Source organism: Penicillium verrucosum (genome assembly GCF_028828655.1).
Source record: "Penicillium verrucosum strain IBT 35672 chromosome Unknown utg000003l_segment0_segment0, whole genome shotgun sequence".
Lineage (NCBI taxonomy): Eukaryota > Fungi > Ascomycota > Eurotiomycetes > Eurotiales > Aspergillaceae > Penicillium > Penicillium verrucosum.
This window is the reverse complement of record NW_026643212.1, coordinates 4050153-4070470: the sequence shown is the minus strand read 5'-3', so window position 1 is coordinate 4070470 and position 20318 is coordinate 4050153. Positions and strand designations below refer to the sequence as shown.

General features: G+C 49.3%; 9 protein-coding genes across 9 annotated transcripts; 3 read left to right on the top strand and 6 right to left on the bottom strand.

Annotated features, from left to right (window-relative positions):
• Window positions 1–269: 269 nt before the first annotated feature.
• N7516_009139 (MDM34 family protein) lies at window positions 270–1808 on the bottom strand (the record flags this gene model as incomplete). The annotated part of the gene is made up of 2 exons (XM_057221858.1): window positions 270–1614; window positions 1693–1808. The coding sequence occupies 2 exons, from the start codon at window positions 1806–1808 to the stop codon at window positions 270–272; spliced, it is 1461 nt and encodes a 486-aa protein (XP_057072130.1).
• A 1348-nt stretch (window positions 1809–3156) lies between these two features.
• N7516_009138 (uncharacterized protein) lies at window positions 3157–5198 on the top strand (the record flags this gene model as incomplete). The annotated part of the gene is made up of 3 exons (XM_057221857.1): window positions 3157–4422; window positions 4448–4689; window positions 4751–5198. The coding sequence occupies 3 exons, from the start codon at window positions 3157–3159 to the stop codon at window positions 5196–5198; spliced, it is 1956 nt and encodes a 651-aa protein (XP_057072129.1).
• A 617-nt stretch (window positions 5199–5815) lies between these two features.
• Window positions 5816–7631, bottom strand: N7516_009137 (cytochrome P450; the record flags this gene model as incomplete). The annotated part of the gene is made up of 4 exons (XM_057221856.1): window positions 5816–5984; window positions 6073–6242; window positions 6381–7496; window positions 7563–7631. 4 exons carry the CDS (start codon window positions 7629–7631, stop codon window positions 5816–5818), a joined length of 1524 nt encoding a protein of 507 aa, XP_057072128.1.
• Window positions 7632–8155: 524 nt separating this feature from the next.
• N7516_009136 (nucleoside transmembrane transporter FUN26) lies at window positions 8156–9595 on the bottom strand (the record flags this gene model as incomplete). Its single annotated transcript, XM_057221855.1, has 2 exons — window positions 8156–9338; window positions 9423–9595. The coding sequence occupies 2 exons, from the start codon at window positions 9593–9595 to the stop codon at window positions 8156–8158; spliced, it is 1356 nt and encodes a 451-aa protein (XP_057072127.1).
• A 778-nt stretch (window positions 9596–10373) lies between these two features.
• On the bottom strand, window positions 10374–12834 carry mdr2 (ATP-binding cassette permease mdr2; the record flags this gene model as incomplete). The annotated part of the gene is made up of 3 exons (XM_057221854.1): window positions 10374–10865; window positions 10924–11559; window positions 11620–12834. 3 exons carry the CDS (start codon window positions 12832–12834, stop codon window positions 10374–10376), a joined length of 2343 nt encoding a protein of 780 aa, XP_057072126.1.
• Window positions 12835–13319: 485 nt separating this feature from the next.
• N7516_009134 (Hsp90 co-chaperone CDC37) lies at window positions 13320–14824 on the top strand (the record flags this gene model as incomplete). The annotated part of the gene is made up of 2 exons (XM_057221853.1): window positions 13320–14278; window positions 14335–14824. The coding sequence occupies 2 exons, from the start codon at window positions 13320–13322 to the stop codon at window positions 14822–14824; spliced, it is 1449 nt and encodes a 482-aa protein (XP_057072125.1).
• Window positions 14825–15236: 412 nt separating this feature from the next.
• On the bottom strand, window positions 15237–16391 carry N7516_009133 (clathrin light chain CLC1; the record flags this gene model as incomplete). The annotated part of the gene is made up of 4 exons (XM_057221852.1): window positions 15237–15588; window positions 15698–15798; window positions 15869–16101; window positions 16163–16391. 4 exons carry the CDS (start codon window positions 16389–16391, stop codon window positions 15237–15239), a joined length of 915 nt encoding a protein of 304 aa, XP_057072124.1.
• A 272-nt stretch (window positions 16392–16663) lies between these two features.
• Window positions 16664–18136, top strand: N7516_009132 (CTD-interacting domain-containing protein; the record flags this gene model as incomplete). Its single annotated transcript, XM_057221851.1, has 5 exons — window positions 16664–16761; window positions 16822–16913; window positions 16969–17027; window positions 17078–17219; window positions 17274–18136. 5 exons carry the CDS (start codon window positions 16664–16666, stop codon window positions 18134–18136), a joined length of 1254 nt encoding a protein of 417 aa, XP_057072123.1.
• Window positions 18137–18548: 412 nt separating this feature from the next.
• On the bottom strand, window positions 18549–19983 carry N7516_009131 (t-SNARE syntaxin TLG2; the record flags this gene model as incomplete). The annotated part of the gene is made up of 4 exons (XM_057221850.1): window positions 18549–18791; window positions 18848–19191; window positions 19301–19821; window positions 19961–19983. 4 exons carry the CDS (start codon window positions 19981–19983, stop codon window positions 18549–18551), a joined length of 1131 nt encoding a protein of 376 aa, XP_057072122.1.
• Between the last annotated feature and the right edge of the window lie 335 nt (window positions 19984–20318).

The window sequence follows — 20318 nt, the reverse complement described above, 5'->3', positions numbered from 1 at the left end:
TAAAGAATACAAAAAAATAATGACTAATGAGTGTGGTATCATGTAAAAATGAAACCTCCGAAGAACACAACGCCAACTGTACCTGACAGAACCCAGTTTTTTACAATCCCGCTCCAAAGAAACATCAGTTTAGCCTTAGCCCCAAACAAAAGGAAGAACAAAAGAAGAATCAAGAAACGGCGAGGAATAGAAAGGAAAAGTAAAGGATAAGAAAATCGTAACGGTCATACTCGAGGGTTACTCAAGTGTAGAAAAGAAAAAAAAAGCACTCAGTGGCCATACGCCGGGGGAGGACTGTCTTCGTGCTGACGGCTCCAGAAGCCGCTGCATGCATTTGTCATAAGCTTGTCCTCGCGCATCCGACGAGCGATTTCACCGGCGAGTCTCTCAACTAGGACGGAATCAACGCTTTCGTTGGCGTTCTCATTTTTGCTGAACGGGAGAACAGTCGCAGGCAACGGGCCTCGCTGGTTGCTAGACGGTCCCGGCTCGGCCTTCTCCTGGGGATAACCACGCACAGTAGCACGAGGGGTGACATCCACGTCCTCTGCTTTAGGTCCACGGATAGTCTCATGGGAGTATGACAAGTCCCCATCCCGGCGTGATGAGCGGGGGAGACTGGCTAAATGCCTTTCGGGGATAACGGGCAAGTGGGAGTCGGCTTCGGGTGAAAGCGGCGGTGTAACTGGGTCATCGGACGGCTCGTTCACGATGGGGAGAGGCGCGGAGGCGATAGAGGGGGGTCTGGACGAGTCGGTCACAACGCTCTCATCGCTGACGCTCATGACGTCGTCGGTTGTCTTGGGGCGACGCAGATCCACAACACGCTTCTTGCGTTTCCGGGCATGGGCTTTGGAATGTCGTCCAGCGCCTAGACTCAGACCATAGGTACTCGTACTGAATGAATGGCTGGACATGGAGGGGCGACTTTGCATGGAGATAGTGCTGGCAGTTTCGTGAAGGGAAGACATGCTTCCCATCTGGGAATGTGTTCGCGAAAGTGTCGGGCTCAGTGGAGAGATCACGCTCGAAGGGAATTCGCTGGTATCGGTTGGAGAAGTCCATGCGCGGTACACCACTTCCTGGATCGAGGGAGTGAACAAGGACAGGGTACGTTGTGAGTCTGTCAGGGCGGCCAAGCGAAGGAGGTTCTTCTGCGAGAAGAGGGAGTGGGTCTCGACCGATGAATCCAAAGAGAGCGATGCGATTTCGGACTCATTCAATGCATTTCCGAGGGAATCGACAGGATCTTGTGGCGGGCTAGCTAGAGGGTCTTGGCCAGGACCTTCGCTTCTGGACTTGGCTGTATTGTCGGTCTCGTCGTTCATCTCCTCCCCTGTGCGATATTCTGGAACCCATAACCGGAGCGAAAGTCGATGAATGATGGCTGGGAGCTCGTCCATGAACAATATTCGGAGCTGGGCTTCGATTTCTTTTTGTAGGAAGTCGCGCACGAACGGGATCGAATCGAAGGTCGAGGACACTTTGAGCGACTCAAGCGGATCATTACGGAACACGACTGTGATTCCTTTTTGTTTAGAGAAAACCAGTATAACGAATCCAGAGAGCTTGAAGTCGGAGAGGGTAATTTGTAGAGGTATGGTGAGCGGAGTACTAGAATCGCGACAGTGTCAGTAAAGATATTTGAGAAGTTAAAAGTCAAAGAAGATCTAGGTGAGACTGAAGACATACGCTGCAGCAAGAGGTACTGGTGAGCCGAAAGTTGGTCGTGTGAGGAGGAAAGTATTGAGTGGATTCGCCTGAACGCGAGTCTTCAAGGTGAGAAAGGCGTCGCCAGTATAAGACATTTTAAAGATGCCTCGAAAGCGATCTTCAGCCAAGTCACCGATTTCCAGAATCTCAAGTTCGGGGGGATGGATCCCAGGTTCAACTCGGTGACGTGAATATCGTCAACTATTATGGGGGGTTTGGGCGATTTATTAAGGGCGGCAGTGAGCAGATCTTGGGCGCGAGTATAGAAACTCGCGTCTGCCATCAAAGGCGACCAGTTGAAGTTGAACGCCATGCCCAAGCATCGAGAAGAGTATTAAAGAGAATAAAAATAACAAATTACAAGGGACATTTAGATGATGGGATAGTCAAAGATAGTTCAAAAAGAGAGAATGAGGGAGAGAGGCGGGAGGCGGAAGGCGGAAAAAAGGGAAGAAAAAAGTTGGCGCACACCCGAAGAGGGCGCGTGCTTCCGAGTTGCTGGACTTTTCTTTATTTTCTTTAATTTTCTTTACTTTTATTTTTATTTTTTTTTCATTAGTGGTCTGTTGCTTTAAATGGATATATTATTCTATTAGCTCTATATCTTTTCTCTCTCTCTCTTGTATTCTTGTTGATATTGATCGTATGTGCCATAGATATAACCCGGTACGTCACAATGTGACTTGCAGGAACCACTTCCGGTCAGCCCCGGCTTGATGTCCACTGTGGATGAGGCACTGGGCCATTCATCGTTCAGGATGATCCAGTTTGCATGTATCTAGACCTCTTGGGCTATGGACTATTTATCCTATGACCATTTTAGAAATCTGGAGAAAGGGGAAAAGGGGGAAAACACGGGATATGTTTCTGAAAAGGTGTCTTACTATATGGACTATGTACAGAAACAGCCACGGGGTTGCAGATCTTTAAACGTCTTGAGTTCCACGTTCGTTTCATGTACGGAGTACGATGTAAGGGAAATACTCCGAGAGAAAGTCCAGTGTCTCAATAAGCACTGAAATGAAAATAAGAATTTCTATCCCTTGTACTCAGTACCGTAGGCATATGTACTCCAGGATTGTCGGAGTATACCCTTCCCCCGGACTTGTGCCTTGTTCCTGAATATCTCTGCCAAAGTAGAATCGCATCAAGTTTTCTTATACATCTAATCATCCATAGCTTAAAGCAATAACTATCCATTCAAGTACAACATAAGTATGCGACAGTCCAATATACAACATAAAAGTCCGGAGGCCAAAGGCAGAATGTTTTCACCGCAGCAACACTACGCTAATCCCGATTAGGCTAAACATCAACATGATCCATCACTTCCCAGATCATCTTTCTCGACCTCATTCTGTCGAACAGAACCATCCTAACCCCCATAACACAGGTATTCTATGCCCCACATTGATATATTGGTTGTATAAATCTTTCCCGACAATGTCAACCCGGTCACTCTCGCCAGTTTCAAGTCACGCGACACCAATGGAGCCCAAACAATCCAAGCCCAAATCGGTGGCTCAGCGCAGAGTGTACGGGAAACGAAAAGCCAATGCCCCCAGGGCAGTTTTTGACCAAGGAAGCCCTGCCAGAGAGTCCAGATCCAAAACTCAGCAAGTTGACCCTGTGGAAAGCCTTCAAGCGAAACTAGCCCAAGTAACAATCAATGATGACTCGGCCCATCAACCGGAGAACCATGCACAGCCTACGGAGGTTGCAATCGAGCAGCAGCAAGAGTTGGCCGAAATTCCCTCTGATGAATCGAGTTCGTCCACGATAGAGGACAACTCGGACACCCCGACAACGCAATCCTCTGTCGAATCCTCCCCGGAGGAGGCGAAGCCAAAACCGAAGCAATGTGAGACGATGATGGAAGTCAGAATATGTCCGAAAGCTCCAAGACAGCCCTCTCAAATTACATCGGACCCCCCAGCTAGGACGTCAGAGTCCACAAGTGAGGATCGAGAAAAGCCAGGTACATCCTCCGACAGAAAGAGAGTGGAAAGAAAGAAGATTTCTGCACCCAGACGGTCGTCTGGGGTTGTTCACGACATCAAAGCCAGCGATTACGTCCGCCCAATTCTGAACGAGGCACTATCTCCAATTGCCGCGCAAGGCATTCAGAAGTTCGGCTCATGGGCTTCGCGATCAGCAAACATGTTCGATGTCGCAAAGCTGGCAGAGGGATCCTACGGCGAAGTTTACAAACTTCATCTACGGGAAGAGGCTTGTAGGACAGTTGTGTCAAAGTCAAAGTTGGTTAAACTAAAATCATACGGCGATGGAGTTTTCAAGATCGTGCCTCTGCGAGCAAAGAGCGGCCCCGGATCCAAAAAGTTCACCAGCATTGATGAAATTGTTGCTGAGGTCAAGATGCTCAAGTACCTGGACCCGATCCCTGGCTTTGCTCGCTTCAGAGAGATTCATGTTGTTCAAGGTCGTTTCCCAGAGTCATTCCAAAATGCATGGGACCACTATAAAAAGACCAAAGACGACTGTATGAATCCCAACCCCTCAAACAAGCGAGCTTATCCCGATACGCAGCTTTGGGCAATTGTGGAGATGGACGATGCCGGATGTGAACTGGAGAAGTTTGCTTGGTCATCGATTTTCCAGATCTATGATATCTTCTGGGGAGTTGCCATGGCTTTGGCCCGGGCAGAGGAGTATGCTATGTTCGAACATCGAGATCTTCATTTGGGAAATGTTTGCATACGTTCTACGCGGGAAGATGGTTGCATGGATCCCCCCCACAGAACACGATGTTGCACGACAGCCATCCTCCAGTGGATTTGGAATCAGCTCCCTTGAAACGACCATCATCGACTACTCGCTCTCTCGGGCGGATCTACTCCTGATAGATGATCCCGCTGGTCTCACCGAGGTTGCGTCCTCAGATTTAGACAAGAAGCAATTGTTCGATGCTATTGGCCAAGATGAAGATGAGATCATGCAAAGAAACACCTACCGATAGTATGTTACCCCATGTCTGCTCATTCGGCTTCTTAAGAAAATTCCTAACATTGAAAATCAGTATGCGCGCAACACTCTATACCGGTTATCCCATCGAAACAGAAAAGGTGGCGGACATTCCTGGCATTTGGGCAGAATACTCCCCACGTACCAATTTGGTCTGGCTACTGTTCCTGCTTCAGAGTCTGTTCAAGAACCGCAAGCCTGAAGCACCGCCTGCACAACCACAGCGAAAGGCTCTTACGCCTTGCTCGCCCAACAAGATGATACCAAAATCGGACACAGCCGAAGGGAAAGACCAAAACATGGCCGGGTCCCTCGTCAAGGAGAGACAAACCAAAGATGTTCAAGCCGGTATCTCGCGGCTGAAGCAAACACTAGACGACAGGCTGAAAGCCGTCCTTGAACTTCTCGACCTGGAGCATGGACATGAAGACATGTGTTGCGCCGCGGATTTGGTGGCCTACGCGATGGACTCGCAATGGCTGGGCGAACAAGACTTCTTCTGATGGTCCGTTGGTATACGAAAAGCATTAGCAAACTGGGGAGTTATATCGATTTTGTATTTTGCATGGTTAGGAGTTATCATTTGTTTACATATTGTGCGCTTGGGGCTGAGCGTTTCAATATAAGGTGCATTACCTTGGATAGGTTACCAGCATTAGCATAAGAGACTTGCATACAGAATATTCTGGCATTCTACATTTTGGCATCGAAATACACTTACTCCGTCCTTTTACCTTAATTATGAAAATAATCAAATTAAGTTGTTTGTCGACATGCCACATCCATCATACATCGGGTATCGGTTTCCGGCCAAGTGATTATGGCCATGCTATGTGTTTTCTATTCTAGCCGTTTCCAAATGCTCCAACCCTCTGTACTCAGGGCAATAGCCCTAGTTGACTAGATGCATCCATATGCTATGTGCTCAAATGCCCCGGGGAAAGACGAAACAAACAGCCCAGCCGCAACCCCGAGACAAAAAGAAAGAAAACGCCATTTCAGATATTTCGACAAACGCTTTTCGGCCCCATGCTTTTCTACAGTCGAGATAACGATCCGTTCTCAACTGAATGTGATAACAAAAGAGATGTTGTCAGTTCGTTTCGTAAAAATCATACACCTACAGTGCAGAGCCAGTACCGGCCCGGAAGAGCTTCACCATCAATTCAGGACGGCTCCAGAGCGAGAAGGACTTCTGATCAGCCCAGTTCAGAGACTCGGGGAGCAGTTCCAGGTCGAAGTTCCACAAGAGCTTAGCAAGCAGGAGACGCATCTCGGCGTTCGCAAGGCTGTAGATGAGATGTTAGCAAACACTGCCAGGTACAGCTCAGCAAACATCGGATGGAGTGAGTAGGTAGCGATAGAATTCATGCTTACTGTTGACCGAGACAGTTGCGTGGACCGTAGGAGTAGGGCTGGAAGGCCTCCTTCTTGTCATTGCTGTACTCGTCAGACTCGTTCAACCAGCGTTCTGGGACGAATGCCTCGGGGTTCTTGAAGTGCGAGGCGGCGTGGAAGGTGGAGTACAGTGAGACGGAGACGGAGACCTGTTTGTATTTAAATGTTATTAGTAGTGAGCTCTGAAATTGGAAATTGGAGTTTGTGTTTGTGTTAAGATGGGAATAGCGAAGGTGGGAACTGTCTTTTCTGAGACCAGCTCCTTGCACTTTGTATATTGTACTCACCTTTGCAGGGACGTATTTGTTATTGACCATTGCTCCGCCTTCGGGAACAATGCGCGGAAGCATGGAAGGAATCGGCGGATACACACGCATGGCCTCAGTCAAGACAGCGTTCAGATAAGGAAGGTCGACGAGGGTGGATAGCTTAATGTCAGTGTCCTTGGCAAAGGCGCCACGAATTTCCCTGATCAAGCGCTCGTACTTGTTACGGCAGCGTAGAAGGTAGTAAGTCACGCCAGAGAGGAGGGCAGCGGTAGTCTCACTGCCAGCCAAGACGAACACGGCCGAGTTTGCATCCATCTCCTCGGGGGACATGCCTCTCCCATCCTTGGCATGCTTCAGGATGTATGAAGTGAAATCAGGGCGAGTAGTGTCCAGGGCAAGGCGACGACGAACCTTCTCAACGCTCAGGTCGAAGCTAGCTTGACGTTTCTGAAGAAGATGTTTGGGGACCAGGACGCGGACCAAGGGCAGGAGGAAAGGGTAGAACCAAAATATCTTGAGATAGGCACTTGCCTTAACGGCATCCAGAATAATTCGAACCCACCAGTGGTATTTGCTAGTCGATAAGCAGCCGAAGGGTTCTCCAAAAGCGAGGTCGCCAATAAGGTCGAAGGTGGTGAAGTTGAACCAACAAGTGATGTCAATGTTTTGAGACACGGCACTGCCCATGAGACCCTTGAGTCTTTCAATGAACATGCTAGCGTACATCTGGAGGATCTCTTCCTGCTCACGGAGAGCTTTGTTGGAAAAGGCGTGGGTCAGCAAACGGCGCATCCGGGAGTGATCGTCCTCATTGGCTGTGATGATAGCGTTCACACCGTTGGGAGTGGGTGCATACAAGGCTGGATCCTTGACGAAGACCTTCTGTCCCTTCTTGCGGTGACCGTAGATATCCTTCCATGCCGTTGCGGCACGGTAAACGAGAGCATTCGGAGAAATGCGGACGACGTCTCCGTACTTGTCGTGGAGACGTTTTATTGTAGAATGTTGTTTACCCTGGATATCCCAAATGAGATGAACCAAAGGAGTGATGGCAGCCAGCTTGGGCCCAGGGTAACCACTCAGAGGGTGGAAGCAGAGAGTGTGAATGATCCAACCCACATAGTAAACGGACAGCTGTGATATTTGATCGGTATGAGACACACATTCCTTGAATACATATTCCTGTATATCAGTACTCACAAATACAACAAGTCCACTCAGTAGAGTCCAGAATGAAGGGACAGCTAGGGCATGGCACCAGCTGCCCATAGCCAACGAACCGAAAATCATCATTAACAACTAGAGACAGTTAGATATACGGCCAAAGACCTTCGGAGATGCTATCCTTACCGAAAGACAACCGAAAAAGAAACAAATATCAAAAAGAGGGAACTGTATCAGGGAGGGAAGAAGGGAAGGGAAGGGGAGAGAGGTGAAGGACGGAGGAACTGAGGGGACTGTGGGCAAACGGCACAGATAGGATGATAGACTTACAACAGGAGTTGACTAGAGAACGTAGAACGGCGGGGGACTGTTTGGAGAATATTTTTCAAAGCTCCCATTGACTACGTTTAAGAGCCATAGAAAACGCGGAGGAGATAGCCGGCAAAGTTTGACTTGGAGTCTCAAGTTAGGGCTACTCAAACGGAAAACAGGGGCTACATTAAAGGGTTTAATGGGTCACCAAACAAAGGAGTACTCATGCCGATATCAAGTAATGGAAGAATTTTCATGGCTCGTCATTCGTTATATTCGGGTCTATTAGATGAACACAAAATTATATGACACCAAAATCAACCGCTGGCAACAGAGAAACTCAACAAGCTTCCAGCAGCCAGTCCACCAACAAGAACCAGGCTCATAAATCCACCAGCAGCCGGTCTTTCATCGGCAACAACCCAGTGACTAGCGCCCATCATACAGCTTGTCCCCAGGTACCCATTGGTTGCACCAAAGAAGAACTGAATGAAGAAATAGAAAATGTCACTCTTGACGGCAGCACCTTGGCCATTGACGTTGCAGAGCTGGTACATAGGAATGAAAACAACACGGGCAATGGCCACAATGGCAGCCATTTGAGGATGCTGTCCCAGGGACACTCCTGGAATAGCCACACACATCCTCCCGGCCAAGTCACCCAGGTTCCAGATCAAAAACGCCAAGGGAACAAAGACACTAGGATCGTAGATTCGTGAACTGGCAGGGTCGTTGACAGACTGGATTTCCGCCGTGTAAACTGGGAACACCATAGAAATCAAAAAGCAGACGAACACAGCGAACGCCAGGAACCTGAGCTTGACGAACAAAGTCCACAGGCTGACAGTCTTAGAATGTTCACGGTCATCCGCAATAGACTCATCGTCATCCCTTGACAACTTTTGCCTCGAAGAAGATTGTTGTCTCAAATGATAGAGGAAAGCCAGCAAAGCAATGACGGAGACACCCGTAGACGTAAGAAAGTAAATAAACGCTGACTTCGACGCACCCGTCTGGGGCATGCTGGGGTCTTGTTCCGGGCTAACGCTATCCCCCTTCGACGGCACAGCCAGCACAGAGAAGATCTGAACAATGCAAGGCAAGACACCAGCAACACCCTGTCCACCCATGATAGCCTGGGTATATTCCTCCCTTCCGAACCCGGAGACGTATGCAAAGACGCCATTCTGGTTGATACCAGTGGCCAGACTCGCAGCGCACACCATTACCATCAGGAAGCCAAAGTAGGCCCGCGGCGAGGAATCGGTCATGACGACCGCCGAGAAGGCCAAGATAGTGAACACAACAGAATTCATCAACAGCGAGAACGTTATACGCCGTGGATAGGAGGCATTCCTCTGGAGCTTTGCTAGGGCATATGCGGCTCCGAGGTTGGTGACAGTTGACATGGATTGAATCGACGGTTGGTAGTGCAGTCTTGTCCAATCGTCCGACTGGAATCGACTGTAGAAATATGGTGCCGCTGCAAGGAACATATTCCTAGATTGTGCTCCGCGTTAGTTTTGGTTGGCCCAACACATAGCTTTGTTTCTCCGGATTCGGAGACTGTTGAGTTTCACTTACCAGGCCCACAGCATAGACACTCCAAGGAGGAAGAATATGCCATACTGTAACCTTGAAAAGGGAGACTGCTGGTGTCGCGCCCTGTATGTCGTCTCATCGGCGGAGTCCGCAGCGGAGTCTTGCAGTCGCTCATACGCTGCCGGACGGGCGATGAGACTACGTATGCGGTTCATGGCCGTCTTTTTCAACCACTGCTTCTTATGTATAAGTAAAAGATTCTGTAAAATAAGGGGATGAGGCCATAGTAAAGAGCTGTAATGCGCTGTTGAGGTCGGCATATGACTGGTTACTAAGCAAGATATGTCGCATGCAACTCCGGGACCTGTCAGGCGGGCGATGGCGGGCGATGGCGGGCGATCGATAAGTTATCATCTCAGGGCTCATCTGCAACTAACATACCTTTTGTAGCAAGCTTAATTAAATCAGTACTAGGTATATTCAAAATAAGAATATTTGGGCGCGAATATGGCTTTTTGTCAATGACGACGTAGAACTCTATAAATTCCGATTTATTTTGCTAAGGTGACATATGGAACCTTCGTGATATAAAGGAACACTCCTTATATATAAGAACACTCCGATATGTTTTTGGACGCTCTGTATGAAAATGGGATCAAAACATAAATACTTTTTTGAGTATCACTTTTTTCAATTTTATATCATGCCAGAACAGAGGTGAGCGAATAGCGAATAGCGAGCAACAAAAGTGGTAATCGGACACTACTAGTATTGATATCAAGATTTGTACACAGTAATTGTTGATTTAGTATCTATCGGAAATTTAACATGCAGAATGTGTATGGGAGTATGAGGAGAGAGGACCGTAAGAGGTGAGTGTAGATGAGGGAACATGTATCTCAGCAAAAAGAAAACATCAACAAGAATGAATAGACATCGTAATGAGATGGTAGTGTAAGGGTAGGGCCAAGAGTGAACGAAGTTTGGGTACGATTAGTCCTTCTTCGGAGAAGCTGTCTCCTCCACTTCTACGTCTTCTTCCTCCAGCTCAGACTCTGACTCCTCCTTCTGGAGCTCCCAGAGCTGATCTGCTTCAATAGTGTTGACCGGAGGTGGCGTTGTTTCGCCACCACTCATTTGCCATTCCATGAGCTTCGTAAAGGCGCCACCGGGGTGAGAGCTGAGTTCATCGTAGGAGCCTTGCTCGGCGACCTTGCCATCGGGGCCGAGGACAATGATCGTGTCGGAGCGCTTGATGGTGGAAAGACGATGGGCAATGCTAATTGTCGTGTTGTTGCCGCGAAGCAGAGCGGCCAACGCACTGTTGACGAGGGTTTCAGATTCGGCGTCGAGGGCGGAAGTGGCTTCATCCAGAATCAGAATATCAGGCTCCTTGATAAGGGCACGCGCAATGGCAATGCGTTGCTTCTGACCACCGGACAACTGAGCTCCACGAGCTCCAACGTGAGTATCAAGTCCATCAGGCTGTATTGGGTTAGGGTTAGCCAAGTTCATGAAGATAATAGCTGCTCGGCGAACTTACGAAGTCGCTAATGAATTGACAGTTGGCCTTGCGTGCAGCAGCAATGATCTCTGAGCGTGTTGCCCGAGGCATGCCGTAGGAGATATTGTCAGCGATTGTTCCAGAGAAAAGCACAGGCTCCTGGGAAACTATGCCAATCTTTCTGCGAAGGGACTTGGCGTTCATTCCCTTGATATCTTTCCCGTTAATCAAGATCCGGCCCTCAGTAGGGCTATAGAACCGGAGCAAAATGGATGCAATGGTAGATTTGCCTCCACCAGATGGTCCAACGATTGCAACGTTGGTTCCTTGAGGGATCTCGAAGTTCAATTCCTGGAAGATCTTCACAGCGGGACGAGTAGGGTAGGAGAACGTGACATTCTCAAATCGGATGGGTCCACGCGCGGTCTCAACCTTGAGACCCTTGGTTGGGTGAATCGTGGGCTGACGATCTTGTAGCTCGAAGAGTCGACTCGCCGCACCCACACCTTTCATCAGCTCCGAATAGAAACTGGAGAGACCGAACATGCTGGAGCCTGCATAAGCAGCGTACATTAAGAACGAAGTCAATTCTCCAATGCTAATAGCACCCGACTGGACCATACCACCGCCAACATACAGCAATGTCAAAATGGTCATATTGCCCATCAAACCAGTCTATTGAGAAGTCAGTCAAAATCGCAAAAAGGCCTAGAAGAACCAAGACTGCCGACTCACCGAGCTGAAGAAGGTTGCGCTAATCAGAGACTCTTTTTTGCCAAGCTCGAAGATCTTGCGGACTTGCTTGTTGTACCGGTTGACTTCGATAACTTCACCGGCAAACGACTGGCTAGTCTTGACGTTGCCCAGACGCTCTTCCGCAATCTTAGTCAACGATCCCAAGTTCTTTTGGATTTTGCGACTGAGGTTCCTAATGGCTCGACCGTAAAAGAGAGCGCCGAGGCCAATTGGAGGAAGCAACACAAGTAAGATAGTGGACAGCTTTGCACTTGTATAGGCCATCAGACTGAAGCCAGCTGCGCCGCTAACAGCAGCTCGTAGACCATCGGATAAGTTCTGCGTGATACTCTTTCCAACAATTATAGTGTCGGAGCTAAGGCGTGAGATTAGATCACCAACCCGGTTGGCATCAAAGAACTCGGCATCCTGCACGAAAGTTTGACGGAAAAGCTTGGAGCGTAGCCTGGCGACAATTCGCTCACCGACAATTCGAAGAATGATGATGCGCCCATAGTTCGCACCGGCACCGAGAAGTAGAATTCCTCCGAGAGCAGTGTAAAACATGGGCATGCTCATGCCGAACAACTCGCCGCCTCCTTCGGTTATGCCCTTGGTTGCAGCGTCCATAATTTTACCAATGGAGAAGGGAACTGCCATTGTGATCGACGAGGAGATTAGAAGGAAAAAGAAGGCGAAACCGAGGGCCTTGGATTCGGGGCGAGCGATCTTCAAAAGCCGCCAGATTTCGGCGAACGCGGATTTCTTTCCCGATGCGCCTTCCTTAGCCAACCTAGCGCTCATGTTGACCTGCGCTGCCTGCGCTGCTCTCTCAGACAATTCAAAGCCCTTGTCTTCCTCCACTTCTTCTTTCAATTCTGGAGCTGACTGGGTAGTTGGATCTGTTGAGGTTGCGGGTGGTTTTGCTTGAAGAAGCTGAGAAGTTGAACATAAAAGGCGTGTTTGGAAGACAATGCGAGATGTATAAGGGGTATATTTAAAGCTGTTATTTTGAAGCAAGAGTGGGTTGGCACCATCCCGGAGTGCACCCGAGGCGGTTGAATAGAGGCGGTTCAACCCATTGTGGTCGCCGGAAGAGACAATGGACGATCTTGTTGTGGGAAGTAAATCGCGGGTAAAGGAGCTATACGGTCTCAAAGCCTGCCGTGGGCTGACACCCAAGGCCAGAGACACAGGCAGCCTGGCACCGCGCATCTCGGAGTTGGATCGGACGAGGATGGAAACGGAATGCAGTTAAAATGATGTCACCGAATAAAACGTCGACATGCCATATCTGAACGAAATATTTTCAAGTTGAGCACATCACATGGCATACATTCAGCTCATTGGAACATGCGATGGATTAAGAGCGGACGTGTCTAGCGCTTCATCCGACGCTCACGGTCATCGGCAAAGCGGTTTTCGGGGGCCGATTTTGCCTTGCTCGACCGCTCGTGATTTTGCCTCAATTTACCGCCCATGGAAGCCGGTCGAGAGGTTTGGATCTTCATCTGTTGGCGCCAGAAGCTCTATTTATTCTGAGCTTCACTGGGTTGAATCGCTTCGAAAATATATTGGTCAACTTGCTACATTCTCTTTTGCATCAGCACCGTCAAAACCTTTGTTTCCCACCTATTTCCTCTACCGCTGATACACCCACCCCACCTAATACCTACTCTACACATTCACTGTCAGAGAAGATGGTTCTCGACTACAGCAAATGGGATGCCTTGGAGCTGTCCGACGACTCGGACGTCGAAGTTCATCCCAATGTTGACAAGCGTTCTTTCATCCGAGCAAAGCAGGCCCAGATTCACCAGCAACGAGAGCAGCGTCGTCACGAAATCAAAACCCTGAAGTACGAGCGCATTATTAATGATGGATTGCTCGAGCGCATCGATAAACTTCTCGAGTCCCTCAAGAATCACGAAGACTCGTCTGCTTCCCCCGATGAGTTCATTTTCACGACGATTATGGAGTTCGCAAGCAACCCCGCCGAAGACCAGGCCCCCACCCCGCCGGAGGGAGTATACACACACGAGCCGGAACAGCCCAAGTTTTCCCAGATGATGAGCTCACTTGTGGATCAGGTGAAGAAGGAAATTGGCGAATCTAAGCCCGAGAACCTCTTCAAGGCATACATTCAGGGTGTGAATGGACACTTGGAAAAGATTCAAGGACTCCAAAAGGAATTGTTCGCAAAGCTTGCGCAACTTGAGACGGAGGAAGGCGCCAAGATCACTAGTGATACGCTGCATGAAGGTTTCAACCAATCACATGTTGCCAAGGTTGCTGAGAAGGAGAAGGCGGCTGCCAAAAGCAAGGAGAGCTCTGTTGAGCTTCTGAACCCGGGTGCGGGAAGCTCGGCCGCCAAGGCCGATGATGAAGGCGATGATGAAGACCCTGCCGATATCGAGATTAGTCCGCTGGCAAAGAAGTTTGCTCAGCTCAAACCTGGAGACTACAAGGCCTATCTGAACTTCATCTCAGCGAACCCGGACATTGTCGCCGAGAAAGAGACCGACGGTCTACTTGTTGAGGCATTCAACAGTCAGCTCAAGGGCCAAGATGCCTATGCTCGCCAGTGCGTGCACCAAGGTCTGCTTCTGCAATACTGCCGCTCGCTCGGTCGTGACGGCATCCAGCTATTCTTCACTCGGTATATCAATCTACTTTTTTTCTTTTTCAAACAATGGCTAACATATAATCTTCCAGCATCACTACCAAGGATCACCGTGCATCTACCCTGTTCCTCAATGATGTCAATGAAACTTACGCTCGTATCAAAACCCGCTCCGCTGAACTCAACAAGGATGGCTCAGCATCCAACGATCCTGCGGGAGTAGAGCAAATCCAGCTGCATGCTGTTGACCCCAACACCAAGATCACTATCAACCTGCCCGCCGCTAACAGCGAAGACCCCACTGAGATTGAGGTGCGCAAGATCTTCGACGCTTTCCCTGAAGACCTACAAAAGGCATTGGCAACCGAGTCCTTGGACGAAGTCAACAAGGTTCTCGGCAAGATGTCGGTCGAGGAGGCAGAAGTTGTTGTGGAGCAATTAGGCAATGGTGGCATGCTCAGCCTAGAGGAAGGAATTGTGGACGCCACGACAACAGAGGGCCAGAAGAAACTGAAGGAGTTGGAAGAAGAGGGAAAGCAGGAAGTTGGTGAGCCCGGTGGTGATGTTACCGAGCTTGACTAAGGATATGCAAAAGGCGATGATGATATGAATTGAGTGTGCATTTATTTCTCTTGATCCGAGAACAGGTTACCAGCCACCTCTATGATTTTTGTGGCTGTCCAATTTACTATTAAGCGTATAATAAAGATACCTAACCGGCCGGAGAAGGAAATCCGTGGTATTAACGATGCTATCAATTTGAGTGAGATACTAATTTACAAACCTCCTAGAGACATCGCTGCGTGGAGTAAAATAAAATAAAACGAATAAGAGATGCAGCCGCCAGATCACGGTCAGGCTACCAAATAATGCAGGGAGGGAGGGGGATGTAGAAAAAGCCATATCATATGAGTAAATGTGGGAAACTTCTGAATACCACGTCTTAACCCCGGACTCCCGAATGTTCTATCCCCCACGCGCTAAAGCAAACCACCTAGATTCCGCTGGAACCGGGAGCCTCCTGGTCTTTTCGGAGGTCGACCAACAATTCGCGGAAACGCTCCTTTCCAGAGCCGCTGGCACCGCCCGCGGAGCCCTTGCCCGATACATCAACCAGCTTAGCAATGCGCTCCCAGCTGGTGCCACCGGCGGAGGTGTCCTCCCGGTTGGCGAGGAACTGTTCGGCCTCGGCGCGGGCGTGGGAGCGGTTCTTATCGGCCTTGTTGTTGTAGGAAACGTAGAAGTCATCAATGTCCTCCTGTGCCTTCTTGACAGTATTGTCCTTCTTTTCGGCGGAGACCTGCGCACGGCGGGCGATCTCAGAATCACGCTTCTCGCGCCATTCACTGAGAATTGAAAGATAGACGTTAGCTTGGGGATCTAGGCTGAAACAAGATGAATGCAGATCGCAAAAGGCAATGCGCCGCGTCATCCAGTGTTTGAGATTGGTCTCACCGAACGGCATCCCCCTCATCCTCGGGTTCCTGGGCGCTCTGATATCCGGTGCGGGGGAAGGGTGAGCCGGAGCCAGTGATTGTACCACCGGGAGCAACGCGCTGCACAGATGTAACCCCTGGTCAGCATACTGTACATTCACCAGCCATGTATCCAAGAGCCAATTCATACCTCGTTCTGGTTCTGTGTCGCGACGGAGGGGAAGGATGATTCGAATTGGCCAATCTCCTCAATGGGCTCGTCGCCTCCGCCGAGCAAGTCGTCATCCCCCGCGCCTACATTCGCGCCGGCAACGTGGTCTTGAGAAGTAGCGAATTGCTCGGCATCTTCGCCGAGTACAGCACGCTCGCGGGCAAGAAAATCGTCATCAGTGGTAGCTTGGATGTCAGCTACTTCGGTCTGGCCTAAATGCGGGTCATGTTAGCTCCGGTGTAAGGAGAGCAAGTAAGGTGGGTTCAAGTATACCTTCAGAGAAGTCCTCTAGGGAAGGAAAACGATCAGCCATACTGGGAATGGATTGTTTTTGGCTGTTGTATGAATCAATAAAGACGTTTGAATCAAGAAGATGGTCAGGAGGAGAAGTAATCAAAGGGCCAGGAAGTTGATAGTTAGAGGAAGTAGTGTTGACAGGTGTGGCCGGGGCGGGCTCGGAGCCCCGTTGTTCTGCCGGTTCCGGGGCGGTAAGCTTATCCATGTTTCAAGCTTGGGGTACAAAGCACTTCAACTTCACTTTGTGATGAAGAAGGTTGAGAGTTGAGATCTTCGTTTTGATATTTCCTTCGACTTTTTTCCGGTGACTTTACTTGATTGCAACTTTACTGCGGTTCAAAATCTCACTAGTGATCTTCAATTGCTCCTTGTTGCCTATTTGTCTCCCACCGTGATTGCGACCTCGCGCTTTACATCTGATAATTTCACTTCTCAAACGCCTCCCATTCAATTGCAGCGCTTACTAATTTTGTCATCATGGCTTTCACTGATGACGCTGTGAAGGCAAAGCTATCTGCTCTGAATGACTCGCAGGAAAGCATCGTTACTGTTGCGCAATGGGTTATGTTCCACAGGTACGGACACTTGCTCCAATTCCAAAGAGACTTGCTGATTTTTTTTGCCTGTAACTATAGGCGCCATGCTGAACGCACCGCACAACTTTGGCTCCAAAAGATTCGTGACTCGCCGCCTCCCAAGCGACTCAACCTGATCTACCTAGCCAATGGTACATATGTCCTCCCGCACTTGAGCTCCGTACCACTTGCTGATTATATTTACAGAGGTGGCTCAGCAATCCAAAGCACGCGGGAAAAATGATTTCCTCATTGCGCTATCCCCGGTCCGTCTCCCTCAGTCCGACCATTGCAACTCAATCTAACAGAACAATAGATAATCGTCGATGCTACGTCAGCAGCTTACAAGGGCTCGTCAAATGAATACCAACAAAGGATCCGCCGAGTGGTGGAGGTCTGGAGACAACGCAATGTATTCGATGGAGCTATTCTGGATGCAGTGGAAGCTCGCATAGACGGTACATCGAATCAATGGGCATAGTGAGGGAACAGCTAAACTGATTAAGTTACAGAACTCGACAAAGCTCGTCCTACAAATAAGAAGCAAACCCTCGGAGGCTCCTTCTTCAAGGATACTTCTTCGGGATCCACCCCATCAGAACTACAACCTCTCAACCCATTGCAGACTGCTGTCAACAAGGCTGTCATTAACTCCAACAATTCCGCCGCAACCGCTAATTCAGAGTTCGACAAGCTTCATGACCCCAAGTCTCCGAAGCCTACACTTCCCGTTCACGCCGCACGTTTAAGTTCACTCTTGAAGACGCTTGCCAACGCAGAAAACTCTGTCTCCGAGGTAATCAAGTCGCGCCGCGCCCTGATCGATGGGCTTGAGAAGATCCTCCAGACCAACCGCGCAGAGCTATCAAAGGAGGAAGTCCTTGACGCCGAACTCTCGCAAAAGAAAACCTCAGTCGATAACGAGAAGCGCGAGGTCGAAGATGCGATTATGCGCGGTCTACCCAGTGAGGAGTCCTCTACAAACCCCGGCGAACACAACGGACACGATGACGCACCCGGTCGCCCAGTAGTCGAAGCTTTGACACCTCCCCCGGTGGAAGCTATTACGCCAGTGGGGTCCCCACAGCCAGAAAAGCAGCAGGTCCGCCGTGGCCCTTTTACCGAAGAGGCGGACGACGACACCTCGGAATGGAACCCCATGAACTTCCCCGACATGCAGCAGTCAGGCAATGGGACTGCTGTCACTGATCGATCCACTACTTCTCCGAACCATGGCAACGACTTCGATATTGCTTCCGATGGCCACGCAAAGAGACGCAAGATCTCACATGGCGAGGAGGACTATGCGGCTTTCGCAGCCGGCGATCTAGATGCTGATGTGGCTGACCTGCTTGCCACTCAGGGTAACCACTAAGTGAGTTTGGAGCATTATGGTCCGGGCGATATGTTGCCTTGGTAATTTATGTGCATCGGCTGCCCTGGTGTGATGTAACCATTTCTTTATTCCATTGACTACCTCTCGGGCATTCTTGTTTCGGTTTATGTTTGATATTATTCTTTTTTGTGTATGTATGAAGTAACTAAATGTAAGAGTGGGAGCATGTAACATATGGCATTGATCAATCATAGGCCTGTAGTCCAACTTACAAAATACCTAGCATCTCATATAGTTACATCGTGTCTAGATGCCTACATGCCTACGTATATATTTACTTGCAACCAAAGTCATATCAACAACCAGCAACTACCGATATGCAAAGAGAATGTTTGTTCTTCTGGTCACATTAACTATGAACATTGCTATTTGGAAAATAAAAAAATAAAAATTATCGGAATATATCTGGATCCATCCAGCGATCTCGCGCAAAGCGGTTTGACAACTGATGCCTTCGCCCCCGGTAAGCCAGCACAGAGCGGATATTGTTCGAAGATTCATCCTCTGGAGGTGGCGGAGGCGCTGATCTGCTCCCTTTTGGCTTCACAACTAGTACAATGATCATTCCCACCACGACTAGGAGAAGTAATAGCATGATCTTGCGTTTGGTGGTTCGTTGTTGATAACTCGTAGCCTATATGAGTCAGTTTCTCGTTCTAGCGAAATCGAACTAAAAAAGAGGTAACATACCACTTTCAGCTCCTTATCTGCAGCCTTAACCTCGGTGCCCATTCGCTCGACGTTGTAATCTATACGGTCCAGCATGGTTCCTTGGTCGATAATCATGCTTTGCAGTTCACGGAAAATATCCGAGAGCTCAATAATTCCCTTTGCAATATCGTTGATTTCGCGTTCCCGCTGCGCAATAGCAGCATCATTCTGACCAGTCTGTCGTTGCGATGTCTGCTGCAACATCGTCTGCGAAAAGGACCTGTCGGCATCTGACTCCATCATCGATGGATCCGTGTATGGGTTCTGGGCCTGCGTAGGCGTGCCATCGAACGGCGTCGCGATACCCTCAAGATCTCGCAATTCTACACAGAAACAAATCACCACGTTAGCATATTTGAACCAACCAGTTCTTCCTCCACGGGAGGAGAACAAGAACAATAATAACACAAAAAGCAAAGAAGGGTCCCATACTCCGCAAATAAGTACTCTGCTTCTTCCTAAACCTAGCACTAGCTTCCTGCACCCTGGAAGCAAGCGAGATCTGGATATTCTTCGCCATAGTCTCCTCCCCACTCGTAACACCACCATGCGCCTTCGACTCGCCGACCATAGTCTCTATGCGCATGATAGCGCGCTGACAATCATGAAAGGAGCGCGTGATATCCTGCGTCAAGCGCTCGATAACGCCCTCATCCTGTTTGCGCAGGTCCTCGTCACCGAAGCCGGGGAGCAGGTGTTTCTGGTGTAACTTGTCGAGCTGGGCGGAGTTCTGGGCGATCCCGGATAACAGTTCGGAGACCTCTTCCTGCACGTCGACCCAGCGCGGCGGGAGGAGATCCATCTCTATGACCATGTCGCCATCTTCGTCTGTTTCGGGTATTAGGTGCCTGGTTTCCTCCGGGTGCGAGGGTGTGTCGGAGAAGCCATGTGTTGGTGTGAATTGTGGCTTTTTGGCTGGGTGGTGGATTAGGGATTGGCGGTAAGAGAGGTAGCTTGGTTTGGAGGTGGAGTGTTAGTTGTTGCTATGCTTTGTAGACTGGGTTTTATGGATGGTGTCTCTTCTTTTGCTTCTTTGGCTCTTTCCGGCGCTGACAGGTTGCGCTTGGGGTAGGGTATATGGGGGTTGCATACAGGTTGGTTCGATCCCGCCACATTGTGAGGGCGTTGGCAGGATCGGGTTGTGTGGATAGTTTATTGATTTGGTGAGGGTATCAGAATCATGATCAGGTGGAAGTGATAGGCTGGGATTGAATAGAGTCTCGATGTAGCCGGAAGTGAACGATAGGAGCTCTCCACATGTCGGAAGGGGTCACGTATTCCCGGTATTCATCATGTAATCCGTGGTTCTGGTCCACGTGGAGTGGGGTAATTTTCGTATCGTTGGGTAACTTGTGAAGACAGTTTGTTCTATATATATTCTCGACTAAAATAATAGTCAGGTCTCTCGTGACATCGTGTCAACTACTGCAAATGTCTTACTATGAGTCGC